At 34.4% G+C, this 17,000-nt stretch overlaps 1 protein-coding gene across 1 annotated transcript; it reads right to left on the bottom strand.

Annotated features, from left to right (window-relative positions):
* Positions 1-4,899: 4,899 nt before the first annotated feature.
* LOC133300293 (katanin p80 WD40 repeat-containing subunit B1 homolog KTN80.2-like) lies at positions 4,900-16,357 on the bottom strand. Its single transcript, XM_061499813.1, has 18 exons — positions 16,288-16,357; positions 15,525-15,655; positions 14,347-14,464; positions 13,832-14,058; positions 13,656-13,758; positions 12,606-12,676; positions 11,945-12,019; positions 11,713-11,856; positions 10,873-11,050; positions 10,009-10,515; positions 9,313-9,369; positions 8,984-9,231; positions 7,336-7,461; positions 7,040-7,114; positions 6,794-6,906; positions 6,459-6,575; positions 6,303-6,371; positions 4,900-5,085 (listed from the first exon to the last, which is right to left on the bottom strand). The coding sequence occupies exons 1-18, from the start codon at positions 16,310-16,312 to the stop codon at positions 5,025-5,027; spliced, it is 2,445 nt and encodes an 814-aa protein (XP_061355797.1). The 5' UTR covers positions 16,313-16,357; the 3' UTR covers positions 4,900-5,024.
* Between the last annotated feature and the right edge of the window lie 643 nt (positions 16,358-17,000).

Here is a 17,000-nt window from a genome sequence, read left to right as displayed (position 1 = left end):
CGCTCCAGGGTTACTCCACCAAATGTTAAAAAACAATTCTCCAAATTTTGGGGGGCGGCCCTGGTAATCTTGCCACCTTATAATCTTGCATGATTCGAACCAGATTCATTAAATAATTGATGAATTTTTAGAAAAATTTAAAAAAAAACTTTTTTAATCTTTAATAAGAGTTAGTTTAACATTCATGTAGTATACAAAAATCTGAAGAAGAAAAAAATCTTACATAAATGTTTTCAAACTTATTGGTTACGAAACATGTGAATATTTTCAAATAGTGGAGTCCCATTTTTGTTGCTTCTCTTCTAATAACTTCAATATTGTCTGTCTCACTATGCAAACAACTCTGGTGGGGCATAGGAGAAATTTTTTTTTATTCCGGAATCTTGATTTCCTTTAAAATGGTGGGGATGACAATTTTTCGGAAAAATGATAAAAACGTTGTTTGGTAGGCCAAAATTTTACTGGAAAAATTGGATCAATTTTCTCGTGTCAATGTTTGGTTGTTGGTTTAATATTACTAGGAATGTGTAATAAATTTACAATAATACCCTCAATTTTGAATTTTTTACCGTTTATTTGTCCAGGTCTCTATCTCTCTCTCTCAATCGATTTTCAGAGTCGTTATTAGCTTGGGTGTCTACATTTCCTCTCATCTGTCTCGCTCTTTCACCGGAACATAGTTATCCATCTCTCTCTGTCAACAACTGCTTTCGTTTGTAGTTGGCGTGTATGTTCTATGAACCATAACGACATTCACAAAAACATTAACTACAGATCTGCTCAAAATTGAACAGTAAGTAGAGAAAATCAAAGAAAACTCATTAAAAATACATTCTGGTCTATGGTAAGGTTTGCTTGCTATTCCCTGATAAACTCAGACGACGTCATCCTCAAGAAGAGCAACCCACGTTGTTCATCAGATTTGACACTGCCAGCTATAGCCCACGATGCAACAAGGGTAGAAGAGCAACAAAAATTATGTAAAATTTATCCAAAAAACCAGATTCCTGAAAAACCACATAATTTGTGGTATTTGTTCATGGGTTTTGGGTTACTAATTTGCACTGCGGGCCGTATCCTGGGAAATTGTCGAATGAAGGGGAATATTTTTTATTTCCTCCACCAAACATGGATTACTTACAATCCCTATTAAGCTTTTCCAGGATTCTCACAAAAACACTCCTACCAAACAGGCCCTAGATGATTTAGGCTTATGGAAAACTCACCATCCAAACCGGCTTCTTCTTCTCCATATCTTACAATTTCATCTTTTGATGATGTCCCTCGACAGATCAAGATCCTCTATACTTTTTTTTAACTATAGGGATCTTAACACTTAAAACTAATTTCATTGTGTGAAAAAATAATAACAGATATAGTTTACTGAGTTTAAACCGTTACAATTTTAACTAAACCTCTTGCAATTCATTCATAAACTCTAGCGTTTTCTCAAAATTTTGGTCAGCAGATTTTGGAGAACTTACAAAAAAAGAGAGTTTGTATGGAGATTGAAGAGAGGTACTATTATTTTCTAATGAGAGGAATTTCGATGGATACGTAACATGAGATAAGCTTTATCATGTAACATGAAAAAAACATTCTCTTAGAAAAATATTTTTCTTATTTCGTTAGAGATAGCTATCTCATTTTATACACTCATCGAATTTTGTGCCAAGCTTTGCCATAAATGCACGAGTGCTAATTGGTTAATGTATGTTTTTTTTTGTTTGGATATTACATGGAATCGAACAGCAAACCTAACACCCCCTAAACACACCCAAGACCACTAGGCTATCCCTAGTGGTGCGTTAATGTATGTTTCTTTATGTTCTTTAAAACACGATTGGTTTATGTTATACTAACCATATGTTTGTTTATTAATTGACATTCCACCATTGACCCTGTTTTGTTCTTCCTCCTTTTTATTACATTTTGTAGTTTGTAGTATGTACCATTTCAAATAAAGGACATTCGTAGAGCATTCGTGCCATCATTTTCTATAATTAACTAAGCAGACTCTGGGATTTCATTCACAGTTCACTTTACCTTATTCATTGTTCTTTTTGTTAGAAAAAAAATAAATAAAAAATACACTTTTTTGGGTTACCTTTTATTTTAAATCTAGCTCTCTTTTGGTTGATGAGTTATTTTTTAATTAAAAAGACAAAAAATAAAACAAGTAAAAAGGATAAGTAATTCGATTCCAACATTTTAAGGAATGAGACACTGGTTTTTTTTTTGTTGGGAGACTATCTTTTCGATTATCCCATAAATTTTCTATATACTAATTCAGAGTTCGGGACAGATTTATAATTAAAATTTTAAATTTCTCTCAAAAATAATAATGTGAAAAATCGAATACATATTCTCACACTTACCTGTTCAATTCCTATATTCAATCGAATTACCATCATTTAATGGAGATTGGTATTTAAACACACGTTCATGTGAAGGAAATTGTTGCTTCCGGGGTGCTTTCTCTCTCTCTTTTCTTTTCTTCTGTTTTCCTTTCATATGTACAAAATAAAGCGTAAAGCTGATTTTCTTGCTTGGCTTTACTCTGCAATTTGCAACTGCTTTCCTAGGAAATAACGAAGTCATAATTATCCTACAATAGAAAGACCCATACATATGATAATAGCAAATGATACAAAGCATATTAAAACATTACGAGACCCTTGACCTCTTTTGCCATGAAACTTCACAACCTAGACCGAATAAACGGTAAATTATACATAATTAGCTATTACCAAAAAAGTCTTTTGAGATTTATAAGTGATAAGACTAATTTTTTTTGGTAATTCTTCATTTAATAAGTCATACGTAAGTATTATTTTAAGTTTTTAATGAGACTTATGGTAATGTTCTAATCTTAAGATAGGACAATTTTTTTCTCTTTTAGATTTCAAACCCCCCAAAAAGAAATTGATGATGCGAAAGTTATTCAATTTGTCTACCTACAATTTAGAAATTTTATACCAATGTAAGTTATATTTTTAATTGTGTCCATTGATTTCACTTATATCTAAGGGCTCTTAATTTTTTAGTAATGTAAATCATTGGATACAAGTGAATCAATGGTCAAGATTGAGTGTAAGTCTTTTAACTCTTACACCGATATAAAAATATCTTTTCCATATATATATATATTGGGGCAAGATATTCTTACACCGGTGTAAGAGTTAGAAGTCTTACACTCAATTTTGACCATTGATCCACTTGTATCCAATGACTCACATTACTAAAAAATTAGCACCCTTAGATATAAGTGAAATTAACGGACAAGATTGAGAGTGTAACTTACACTGATGTAAAATGATCCTGACCTATATATATATATGTGTGTGTGTTCTCGGATATCGTCCCATGTAATTTAATGAAATGATAAAAAATAATCACAAGAGATTATTTGAACTGAGATGTAAACAGTCAACAATATAAACAAAGTAACACTTGAATTACTTTCAATTTATGGTCAAGTATGTTTAAAATTATGAGAAATTTCGAAGCAAGTATTTTGTTAACTTTAAATTTATAATACTTACATGTTTTTTTAAGTTGCTAAAAGCTTATAGATTGAAATATAAAGTTGTTAATTGCTATAACAGAACTGACATTAATATAAAAAAATGCAACTTTAGTCACACCCACTTACCTATCTGTTTTATTCTTTGAACAAATATCTTGAAAAGTATAGCTGTGAGATTAATTTCTTGAATCAGAGGTAACAGTTAAAATAAAACCTTTTCCTAAAGTGACAATCTGAGAATTCAAACTATGGACATTTTTATTGCTACAAGTACTTTTGAGTGTTCAATAAACCTACTTTACCAAAATGATGATCTTGTTGAAACAGTAGTAATATAAAGGAAAATGATATTTACACAAACAAACTCCAATACAAGTCATAACACAATACCTTAATTCTACTTTTTTTCCTTAACGGTCCATGTGAGTCCATATAAAAGTCTTGCAAGGAGTATACCATGATAAAGTCTATCCAAGGATCATTGTTCGTAATATAAATTTACTTTTATTGTTAGAGAATCCAAAACCAGCTTTGGTAAATGGTATGTCCACATTTATTTCCCTGTGATTCAAATAAATTGTGCATTCTTAGATCTAAATGTACAGTGAACATCATATGCGAAGGTACCAATCACTCCAGTTTAAACATGATAATCCTGAAGCCACAAAAGGTACCAACCCATTATTGTTGGATATAATAATAATATAATTCAATAATATACTCATATACAAGCCCAGTGGCTAAATATATGATTATTTAGGTCTATATGGGCTAGAACCTAATAACTTGTATTATCTCTAGTATTTCCTAAGTTATAGGTAATACTACTAAGCATTCCAAATTTGATATCTTTTGGTGTAATACTTCAAGTACCTCAAAATCATTATCTCTCACGAACTCATTATCTCCAACAATTATAAGCTCGAGCAGTTTGAACAAAAAAAACAAAAAAAGAAGATCCATTTCATTAGCCATCAAATATATCACATTACATACACAGAAATTTGTAAGACTTCCAAATACAGCGAACTGATACATTTACTCATTAGGCACTAGATTGTGGCTAAGGTATACCACACCCCACTTGAGAAAACATGCAGGGGTCAGTATCAGTAATAAACAGAAAGAACAAAAAAAATACATGAGAACAATAGCGGAGATAGGCACATTGATGCTAAGTGCTAAGAACACAAGCCTAGAGAACTGTCAAAGACCAAGACCCAATCCTGCTTCCACCTTCAAGCATCTATAGATAAGGTAAAATAATCCATTCAGTTATCTAACACACATCTCATTTGCTTTAATTCTCTGCAATTAACAAAGCCGATGATGACTGCTAGTAGTGTAAATCATCTAGACAAAATTGTTGGCCACGATCAAAATAACCCAACACGAAGGCTTCATGTTTTGTACAAAATCCTGCTGCGAGCATGTTAAGCCAAATTCACTCATTCATGACATAAGTTGGCTGAAGTTCATCAAAGAGCATCTTTAGTTAGGATTGTTGAAGAACTAAAGTTAGCTCTTGGGCAGACTTGGCCAGTAAGCCACCCCTCCTGCAACAAAAAACACCAAGTGAAAAGAGAAACCATGACTCTAGATTGCCGTATCTAGATGTAAATGAAATATCAGAGTGATACTTAGATGGTATTTAAAGAATTGTTGATGTAAAGAACCAATTCAACGCAAGAGCTTAAGCCATTAGACATTAATGATTTTTATACTTCTCTAACACGCCCCCTTACACGAGAGTTCACTGGACTTGAAGGGTGGACAATGCACATTCACCTATCCGTTCTAAGAAACTCCACAAGACTCAATTAATTATTAATTAAATGAGGGCGGTATGGATTGAACCCATAACACCGAGGCTCTGATACTGTATAAAGAACCAATTCAACCCAAAAGCTTAAGCCTTTATATGGTATCAGAACCTCGGTGTCACGAGTTTGATCTTTACCGCCCTCCATTTAATTAATAATTAATTAAGTCTTGTGGAATTTCTTAGTGTTGAGATATATAAAATCATTAATGTAACCTCTCTCAACAGCTTAAGCTTTTGGGTTGAATTGGTTCTTTACATGGTATCAGAGCTTCGTGTCCCGGGTTCGATACTCGTTGCCCCCCACTTTCTCTTGTGGACTTTCTTAGCACAGGTAGGCTGGGCCTGTTGCATCTTCCACTCTTCAAGCCCAATGGGCTCTTGTGTGAGGGAGCGTGTTGAGATATATAGTCCCACTCCCACATTGGTTGTATGAGCAACTAATGTGGAGTTTATAAGGCCTTGAGCACTCCCACCCTTAGAGCTAGCTTTTGGGGTGGTGTATCCCAAGGTTCTTATCAAGGCATGGGTAGTTGGACTTGTTCATTGTCCACCCTTCAAGCCCAGTGAACTCTCGTTTGAGGGGGCATATTAGAGAAGTATAAAATCATTAATGTAGCCTCATTTAACATTAATGATTTTTATACTTCTCTAACAGTTAAGTATCAGATTGACGCTTAAAATCAGAGGCAGTTCTAACGGAAACAAGAATAATGTGCCAAAATTGAATGCGAAGTTTTTAACATACCTTTTTACTATAGGAATATATAGTTGCATACACAAATAACCTTATTTTTTAAAGGTATTCAATTCTTACCAAAAAGGACATGTTCTAAATACTGAAATAGAGACAGGGAAGGACTGTCTTTATTTTCTATTTTAAAACCATCAGTGTGCAACATTAATTTCAATGTACATATATGATGGCAACACTAAAGACTACATGATTACCGTGTTAATATCAGAAGAATCATTTGGATATTTCGCAGTTGCATAAAGCATTGGTTGCAGCATTCCCGCCTGTTCTCAAGATTTCATATAAATTAGGTTCAATCACATAAACTTCATGAGACAGTAAAAGTCATATTAGGTGAAGATGGAGGGCACCTTTGCTCGGCATGTAGATCAACCCCGACAGAGGGAGGTGCTGAAATGGTTGAACGTATTGTTGGACCAAAAACTGCTACAAGCTTTAACAGCATATCCAATGATACCTTCACATGTCTGCACAGTAAGAACAGAGTAATTGTCTCCACTTAAACACTTTGTCATTATTCAACAAAGGCCACCATCACTAAAAACATGCATGAGACTTCAAGCTCCTGTTGTGAGGTCACAGCCTACAAACTAGAAGCCACATGCTAGATGAGGCCAAATATGAGGTCCCACATATTTCAACTCCCAGCATGAATATTCCTACCACTATATTAATAAAGAATTACCTTTCTATCTTGCTATCAAGCAAACCTTTGAGCACAGGAAGTAAGCAAGAAAATAAATCTAAGGTGAGAATCTCCATCTTCTCAACAAGGACACTGATAACATCAGCTTGAACCTGCATCCAGATGAAACTAATTTCAGGACTATACATGCAATAACAAAGCCATAAATAATTAGTCAGAAGCATATAATATAGAACTAGCAAAGAGCCAACAAGTGACACATAGTCACTTAAAAAAAATACGCACAGATAGATCAGGCAGCTTTATCATAGCACTGATGGCACCTTTTCTATCATTGCGCTCCCAAAAATCTCGCACTACCTACAAATGCACATTTAGAACCAGTTAGTGAACCGAAAGTGTCCAGTGTTTATCATTTTCTTTCTATGTTCCTTTTAAGAAAACAAAAAGATGCACCTTTACACATCAGCATATAACCAGAGTTATAAGTTTCATGGCTAAAATTAATACAGTCCAGAATAATGATTCTAATAATTAATAGATCCCTAGTCTCGAAGCAAATGATATTAATATCAATTTACCTGTAATTTTGTCAAACGTGAACGGAGATTACTCAATGTTACATCATGATTTTGCATCAAACGTTCAATTATTTTCCCTTCATTTGCAGAGTTTGAATCCCTTCCAGAAACTTGAGGTTCAACTCTCTGACAATATTAAATAAGAGGATAAATTTGAGAAGTTCAACGAACCAAATGCAACAATTTATAAAAAAGTGATTGATTGCATCATGAATCAAAAAAAGCGTGCGTGCATGATTGAGTTTGAAATGCGACATTCTTTCAACACAGAGGATATTCCATTGTTTGTTTGTCATGAACTAACTATCCCAAAAGCTTAACCTATTGGAAGAAAGCACATGAATGATTTTATGCCTAACATGCCTTTTCACGCAAAAGTCCTTTAGGCTTGAAGTATGGACAATGTAAGCTCAGCCTACCTTATGCTGAAATTTAACTTTTATTTAGAAATATAGGGCAACAAAGACTGAACTCTAGACCATATGGTCATAGAAGTTCTAATAACATGTCATGAACCAAATATCTCATAAGTTTAAGCTGTTGGTTAAAAGCAAATGAATAGTTTTATGTCTAACATTTACTATTTCATGCACTTAGAAGAAAAGAGACACCAAAATCCATAGGGAACCAACATCAAACAAATAGTATTAGTAATAACTGTTCAACGGTCCATACTCCCACGGACAAGGAGCAGGTCATGAAGAGGTTCAACAGAAAATATCTGAAAGCTTTTTCCTAAAATTGTGATGCCATATACACTTATAGAGCCCGTTCAGTTTCTTTATTACTTCTTATCTAGGTGTTTCTGATGAGTTATGATTTCAACCAAGAGGATACCAGTAACACAGCGCTTAATCTGCAATTGGACCTAATTACAAAAAGGATCTTTTTAGTTGCCTAAGTTCTTGAGATGATGGGTTGAGTTTTGTGTTTTGTTTTACTTAGTTTTGGGCTTCACATTGTAACAAGGTGGAGGTTTAAGAGGAAAAGTCAGAAGGGCAAGAGAGTGACGTCTGAAGGGCAAGAGAGTGACTCCTTTTCCTTGTATTACACTCGAGGTGAGGAGTATACGTGCTTTTGTCTAATCATATTTACAACATAAACAGAGGTTTGAGATTGGGATATGCAACACAACTATTCTGAGCAACTTCAGTCAATCTACTTTGCCTCACTTTTGTTTCAACATTTACACTCTTCCTATCCTCTTAACATGGTATCCAAGAAGTGCCATCCACCTAAAACCTTAGCCCTAGCCTAGCAGGAAATAATAAGGAAAATAAATTCCTAGCTATCTCAAAGAAGGCTAATCTCTCCATTCCATTCTTCCCTCTTAGTTTATACCTCTCATAACAGTAATTCTTGTTTTGGGTGTACCTTAACCCCTAGGACTTTCCTAACTAATTTGTACTCCTTAATATGCACAATTTCCTTTCTTTTTCACCCAGATCCCTTCCACCAAGATACCTAGGGGACAAAACATAAGCCACAAATATGTATATAAGTCTAGCAGACTATCTCAATAGGATAGCTTCTTTCTTATATCACAAGCTTTTAGCTAAAATTGGAAGCTACAGTGAAGATGTCGGTGTCTGAAATTCCGTAAAGCTTGTCTTTTAACAAGCTAGTTCTAGGAAGTTGGAAGACTTACAGTTTCACATATTGTGTTGGGAATGGGGGGCATATTGTTTTGATCTTCATTTACTGGAATTCTTTCGCTCTTCTCAGATATCGTGGCGGGGATGGGGGATGCATTAGTTTGATCTTCACGCAGAACTTTTTCCCTTTTTTCATATATTGTGGTGAGGGTAGCATTAGTTTGATCTTCACTAATGGGAGTTCTTTCCCTTCTTTCAAACCTTTCAACCAGAGAACGTGTCCTTCCTCGTACAACAGCAACTGCAGAAAGCAGAATCCAAAATATTTAGTTTCCAGTGGCTTTCATAGTGTACAAAACTACATTAATGAGCTATGGAAAACCTTCATTGAGATATTTAACCGGACTAATCTCTTCACAGCAAGGAGAGGATTCATCACCTGAAAGATAATGAAAATGTTTTAATCACGAATGACCATATATTATATTTCCATTTGAATGACCTATTACACATGGCATGGCAGCTTTTTACAAAAGTATAACAAAAATGTCAGCAAGCTTCATGTCAGAATCTCAGCTAAGTGTTGGGCAACAGTTTATTCACTATTTTTCAAAGGAGATTGAAGTCAGAAATAACAAGAACACTCTGTTTTTTGGGTACAATAAGATGCATACCTCACTAAATAGAACTTAAGTAAAATCTTCACAGATTTGGCAAGCGAGGTCCAAATGAGATATTTTAGATATATAATTAATGAATGAGAAACACATGATTAGAACTTAGCTTATTCAAGAAGGTTAAGGTAGCATGTTGCATCAACCAAAAAATAGGGCTGGGGATCATAGTGAAAAGCAGTTATTCAATCAATTAGAAGCCAAATATAGTTCAGTTCGGGACGGTGATGTCAGCCACTAATTTAGCCCATGTTATAACTAAGAAGAGATAAGAGAATAATGGGCAGTTAACTCGTTTTTTGTTGAATTGTAAACATAAACCAGAAGAAGGGAATTGCGAGAATATGATTAAGGGAATATAATCAGCAACGATTTGCATTTGACCCATAACAGAAAAAACTTACGTTTCTCTTGGTCAGAAAATCTGTCTGGAGTTAAAGTCTTTTCAAACTTCTCTGTAACACTCTTGATAGGATGTTTGTCCTCATAAGATTCTTTGACTTCTTTCTGGGATCCAAGCTTCATTTGGAAGTTAGGATATTTTTCACTGTCTGCTTTACTTATAGTATCACAAAAAATTCCAGAATCCCTATCTGCTGAAAACCCGTCAACATCAAATAAGCCAGTAGATGCTCTCCGAACATGAGCTGGCTTAAGTAACATCCCAGGTTTTGTCTTTGAAAAGGTGATAGTTTCTTTTCTAGATCTTGCTGAGTCCTTACTGTTAGGAATGTCCTGAGGTACAATGGTCGGTGCAAAGCAAGACTTTCTACGTGCTTGTTCATTTGGTTTTGCATGAACTCCTGTTGCAGGACTCTGCTTCAACATTTCCTTGAATTCTTCTGGGAGATTAACTTTTGGAGAATTATAAGACCTTGATCTCTGTAAAGCAACAGGATTCCTTCCAGAAGCTTTACATGCAAGAAAAAAAGAAGTATTATCTTGGATACATCATTGGGAAAGTAATCAGAATTACAAATAAACAGAAACGGCAAGATATATATAATCTTTTTCTGCATTCATCATGTCAAGATTCACAACATATTTGCTAGTAAAATTAAATTTTCCGATTTAGTCACTTAAAATAAATTGTTAGTAGATCCTTCACCAAAACAATTCACTGATGCAATTGCAGCATCCTATCTACTAATCAGTTCAAGTTCAGGTATAATATATGGTACAAACTTTATTTCAAAAGCTGAATTCTTTCGGAATTATAACAAAGCCATGTCTAAAATCAAGGGAAGAGAAAAAGGTCAGTGTCTTACAGTCGATATATATATTCTTTATCTCTTTTGATTCATTGTCAGGAGACATACTGCGCAAGCCATAAGTTGGTCCCACGCCAACCTCTACTTTCTCCATTTGGATTCCCTGGACACTAAGCTTCTGCTCTGTGCTTTCATTTTTCTTGGTTTCCAAGCCACCACTATATGGCTCAATAAGCTGATACATTAAAATGACACTCAGAATGATAGCTAACTGAGTATAAAAAATAGTAAATGCATCTCTAAATTCATTAAATGTTGTTCACAGACTAATATGGATGTCAAGTCGTCATTGCAGCTATCAAAAAACCCTCCCACAATTTCACTTACGGCATATGCACTGCAAAAAAGTGGCTTTGCATTTAAGACTAAGCAATTAACTTCATACAGCTAATAACAGCAGCCACATAAGTAGGGATCCACAATCATATTTTTTGAGCTAAATATATTATAATTAACTGTAAAGAACCATCTCAACCCAAAACCTTAAGGTGTTGGGTAAGAGCCTTTTTAAGGCTTTATATTATTCTCTAACACACCCTCTCACGCAAGAGCCCTTTGGGCTTGAAGCGTGAATATTGCACAGGCCCAATTTTTGATTTACCTTCTGTGCTTTTTATTAATTCCACTTGAAAGTGGGGGGCGGTGAGGATCGAACTCGTGACCTTGTGGTCACTAAAGCTTTGATACCATGTAACGAACCAATTCAACCCAAAAGCTTAAGCGTCATGGATACATAGACATTAATGGTTTTATATATATCTCAACATTAACACAGACATCATGTTTTAAATTAAGAAATAAAATATAATAATTAATCTTAGTGATGGTAAGTCCTACCGATATATCTGAAACCCAGACTCCAACAGAATTTCGGTAGAATGAGCAACCCAAAAGCTTCCCGTCATGGATACAGAGATCACCAAGTGTTGTCCATCCCATATTAACAGCATCATGACATATAACAGGTTCCCATGAAAATACCTACAATATATGAGCATAAATATGATATCTTTATCCTGTTTGAGTTGTTCATTATTATAATCTAATTATTGAACCATACAACTTGTACCTTCAAACTATCCTCAAGTCCAGCAAATAGGGTCCGTCCATCAGGGTGAAAAGCTATTGAGCGTACCCCTGCAACCTAATAATAATAATTTATACTTATTAAATTCACTTTATTATATAAATTTATACTTACATTTGTGGAAAAAAATGTACACGTTTACATTAGAAGAAAGAAATAAATGTTCATGAAAATGTAATAACTTCTACGGACAGTTTAACATGCTACAAAGGTAACTAAGCAACATCACAATATTTGAATTAAAACACAAAACATATTAACATCTTATACATCTGTATGATTAAAAAGGCAAGATACACTAGAAATTTTAAGTTATAGAAAAATATTAACCTTGAAGAATATAGAAAATGGAGAAATACTCTAGGCCAACATTAAACTATTTTTTTTTTTAATTGAAAGAATCATCCACAACTAACTACAATGTGATGGAAAACTGGTAATAAATAACAAGTTTCAAGAATGATGGTCCATTATAAAAGTTACCTAAGAGTTTCCATGGAAGCTAGTAGTGATATAAAACTGGCCTAGATGCGTTGCAATCCAATTGATAAAAGGCATATATGCAAGTAGAATTTATGGTATATAAATGGACATAATTGATTCCTATCAAAAAGAACAAGAGAGATTTAGCAATTTTAGATACCTCATGTCTGGTAGAACCAATCAGTTCAAAGGTTTCTAAATCCCAAAATTTCACTGTTCTGTCTGCTGAACCTGCAAAACAATTTGTGAATTTTTATTTTTTGCTGAATAACAATTTATGAACTTTAATTAATAACTCAAGCATAACTACTTTGACTGACATTAGAGCTTCCATCCTTTGGGGGGTCAAGTCATAATTCAATGAACCAAGACAAACATAAATTTATGTATAAATTTCAAATCCAAATACATTCTGTAGAACGGATTATGTGAATGAAATTTTACATAATTTCAGAAGCAGTGATACTGATAAATGACATTGATAGTACAGCAATGGAGAGAATGGAAGCATAGTAATAGTTGTGGCAGCAAAGCCAGCTCCTTGTCAATAGTGATTGTGGTTGTTGTGGCTATGTGCATGTTTGGATAAGTCCTGCAAGATTATTTTTCAGTAGAATGTAGTGCTGAGGAAATAATTTAGAAAGAATTGCCTTTTGAAGGATGAGGTTTATGCTTTGGAATGTTCATCCTATAGTAATTTTGTAAGGAGTTTTTTTGGATAGGGTAAGTAAGATTACTTTTGGATGTAAAATTACTAAAATACAAGTATTGCTTTATGTTTTGTGTAAATATATGTAATAGCCAATACGGCGGTAATGTAAATTACACGCAAAATGAAAATTTCCTAGAATGCATTCTAGGCAAAAGTAAAGTTTTGTTTGTTTTTTCCCCAAAATGCAGCCTGGATGCTAGAATGCATCTTGGCTTATTAGCCAAACATGATTTGAGACTGCTTGCAAAGAATTATAGGGGCCAGAATGCATTCTAGATAATTCCTAATTGAGTTTTTGCTGGAACATGCTTACATGTCTCCTAGGTCCCTATACAAATGCAGCATTATAGTAATGTTGCATAAGTTTTTCATTGAGTTTGACCAACTATATAACACTAATAAAATTTCATTTGGTGCACTAGCAATGACATTATAATTATGAAACAAGCAATCTCTAGCATCTACTACTCTAAACTGCGCCAAGGTGCACTAACTCACCTGTAGCCAGAAGAAACTCAAGAGGATGAAAATCTAGGGACCTAATGTGTCCTTCATGGAACTTGAAGTCATGCAAGAGCTTTCCACCTGTTAGATCCCAGACCTGTACATTGGTAAGTTAGATCCACAATTTATTCATAGAACAATTTACACCACAACAAACTCCATACTATTACCTTCACAACACTATCAAATCCACCGGAAACAACCCAACGGCCATCTGGAGTGAATTTGATTGTGCTGATGCCCTGACTATGACCCTTGTATGTATGAACACATCCTTTTTTTCGGATATCCCAAATCTTTAGATTAGTATCCAAGGAGCCAGATGCACAAAACTCACCGAACGGATGAAACTCAACAGCAGAACAATTAGATCTGTGTCCAGTAATAGTGTGAACCTCTATACTTCAAGAAAAATAGCAGATATATTAGGGCCATATTGATAAATTTCCAAATGCACTCAACCAATCAAGAAGATTTATTTGGAACTTACAATGGTCCTCCTAGATACCCTTATAATCTCATGCAAGAAAAGTAGATATCATAATCAATTCTTAGGTCAAATAATTATCTAAGTTTATGATCAGCAAGATTGCACTTCTTTAGCTTAAAAGTCTAATGCTCTATAAATAACACCATTGTATATTATACAGCCTGTGACTTCAGAATATACTCATTAATAACTTACTCTTTGCTTCTTCCAAATTCCAAAGATTTATTACCCCTGATGATGCTCCAGCTAGAACCAACACTTCTGCTGAGTCAAAAGCCACGGATTCTACTGGACCAGTATGACCACACAGGCTCTGCATAGATTTACAGTAAGACAGCATAGTTAGGTTCAAAGTTCCACATGGCTCTGCTGCCATCAAAAGAAAGTCAAACCTGTGTCAAAATGGAACCCAATCAAAGAAAAAAGTACAGACAATATGTTATTATAATCTAAGAATGGTAGAATTTTTTTTGGATTTGAGTCTCAACCTTCTTTTTATTCAAGGACTGCAAAATAAAGAAAATAATTGTGTTGGAATCACCAGGCAAGAGGTAGCAGCGCAAGGCTAGATAACTACCATGAAACCTATGGGGATTGTCCAAAACTAATAGAAATTAAACCTAGCATTTCCAGATTTCAAGGTCCTTATATTTTCAGGCTTGAAGGTTGGTTTATTCTCAAGAAGGTTTTGCACTTTTTGCTGCTTGTGTGTTTGAGCTCATATGCAGCTCAGTGCATATTCATATTGGTTTGATTCAAATATTCCATTTTCAACTTTGAAGTTGGTTATGTGATCAAAAAGCAGTTTTGGCATCTGAGTCTGTTGGATTAATGGTCATCCAATTGGCTCTTAAGGAAAGTAGCTGTTTGGGTGAAAAGGCAATTTTGGCATCTTGGAATGTTGCTCCTTTGGCATCCGGGTGTGTTGATTGCGCCAACCGTGCTGATGAAATCTCACTGCGTTGCGCCAACACAGTTGGAACAATCCCACATGGCCACACAATCCCTGAATCCCACAAAATGTGGGGCATCCAGGAAAAAAATGATGTATGTTGGCAAGTAGTTTGAAAAGTTCTTAATTTTGGTAAATAATTTGTTTAGTTGCATTGTTTGAGTGAAAAATCCTGCTTCTTCTGCATTATCATTATATATCATGCCAGATTAAGTCCAAATCTAAACATCATTTAATATGATCCCAAAGCAAGTCCTTCAGTCACTAGCAATACCATAAATCCTTCAGTCTCAAGCATCACAATAACATAATGGCAACTTAGTGCACTTAAGAAATAGACCTTTCTTAACTGCCTAAAGATCCTGAAGTAGCCATATTGCAACCAAAATGATAGAAAAACAAAGGCAACAATGAAACTGACCATTAAAGAAGTTGGTTTCCCAATCGTCCATAGATTGACATTGTGATCATCCCCTCCTGTAATGAAAAGGCGGCACGCCTTCCTTCCAACTTTTAAACAATTCACATTCCCTGAATGTGCCACAAATTCCTCTACAGTTCATTGGCTCAGGAAAGCACATTATCAAAACAACCCAACATCTACACTCCACAGAGTTGATTACAAACTAACTCATACTGAAAAGAAAAGAAAACTACAGTCGAAGACCCCAATAAATTAAAAAACCAGCATTTGAGGCTTAACCAGAAAATTCTATTCCTTAAGATATCTTTTTTCTTGCTGAATACTTCAGCTTATCTAAAGCAAACCAAAAAAATCAAGCAACACGAATATCAAAAACTGCAACTTGAAAGTTTCCATTAACCTCAGTAACAATTCCTCAGCCACTAAACGGAGAAATAAGGCCTAAAAAATTTGAACTTTCCCCCATTACTTTCAATTTTCTCATGAGCTTCCAACATTTGCATCAATTTTTTTTTTCTTTTTCTTTTACCAGAAAGCAAACAAAGCACAAATCCTAAACCCCACAGCTTGCCCCCTCCAAAAACGGAAAAACCAAAAAGATGAACCACAAAAAATAAAAAAATAAAAAATGGAAACTGAAACAATACCACTCACCCAGATATCAATAGAAACTCAACTACTAGTAACAATAATCTTAATGTGGGAAACCAAAACTATTTCCAGAGACAGAAAAATTAATTAAAAAATAGAAAAAGGATACGTAGTTTGTATCCTGGCTTTGCCATAACTGAAAAGAAGCTTGTGGAGCAGAAATGAAGCAATTGAGGAATTGGGTGCACTTCAAATATAGTTGCTGTTGCTGCTTCACAAGCATAGGATAAACCAAAGGACAACGTAGGAATTGGATTTTGATGTTTCAGTTTCAGATGGGAACTGCTCTCAACAACTCAACAAACAACAAAACAACAAAGAAGAATGCTCATTCAACAGTCAAAAAGAAACTGTTTTTTTGTTATTATTATTTAATATTTATTTATTTATTTTGTCAACTTTTTTATTTTCTGTGGGGAGCACGTCGCAGAGAAGAAAAAAAAAAAAAGCTTGACACTTGAACGCAGATTTTACTTCAGACAAATGTTTTGTTCGGACCAAAATGCCCTTCGATTGTTGCGGTTGCCATTGTTAATTTACCTAAAGCCCCTCTCTCTTGCATTGGAAATATTATATTTATAATTTTTTTTTTTTACAAACTACATTCGTATGGGAGAATACTAGGTTATACTGTGTTCTTTCTCCTGGAAGAACATAGTGTATTTATAAAAAAATTATAAACGGATTCTTCTCCATATATATATATATATATATAAAATATTTTTTCATATTGCATAAGAATTCAATTATCATGTTATGACTTTTCGATTTGTGTGTAAATTTTTTTTTTAATAAATGTGGGTCTCACCACTAGTTGAGTCA

This window comes from Gastrolobium bilobum, unplaced genomic scaffold (genome assembly GCF_033153095.1).
Source record: "Gastrolobium bilobum isolate Gb01-03AN ecotype WA unplaced genomic scaffold, APGP_CSIRO_Gbil_v1 utg40131, whole genome shotgun sequence".
In the NCBI taxonomy this organism is placed as follows: domain Eukaryota; kingdom Viridiplantae; phylum Streptophyta; class Magnoliopsida; order Fabales; family Fabaceae; genus Gastrolobium; species Gastrolobium bilobum.
Note: the sequence above shows the minus strand (reverse complement) of the source record. Positions and strands in the feature narration are given on the sequence as shown.

Coding starts and splice junctions, on each gene's coding strand:
- LOC133300293 (XM_061499813.1), bottom strand. CDS start 16,312: ATGGCAAAGCCAGGATACAAACTAC. Junction 12,020..12,605: donor TTGGTTCTACCAGACATGAG/GTATCTAAAATT, acceptor TATTATTATTAG/GTTGCAGGGGTACGCTCAAT. Junction 11,051..11,712: donor TCTGGGTTTCAGATATATCG/GTAGGACTTACC, acceptor TTAATGTATCAG/CTTATTGAGCCATATAGTGG.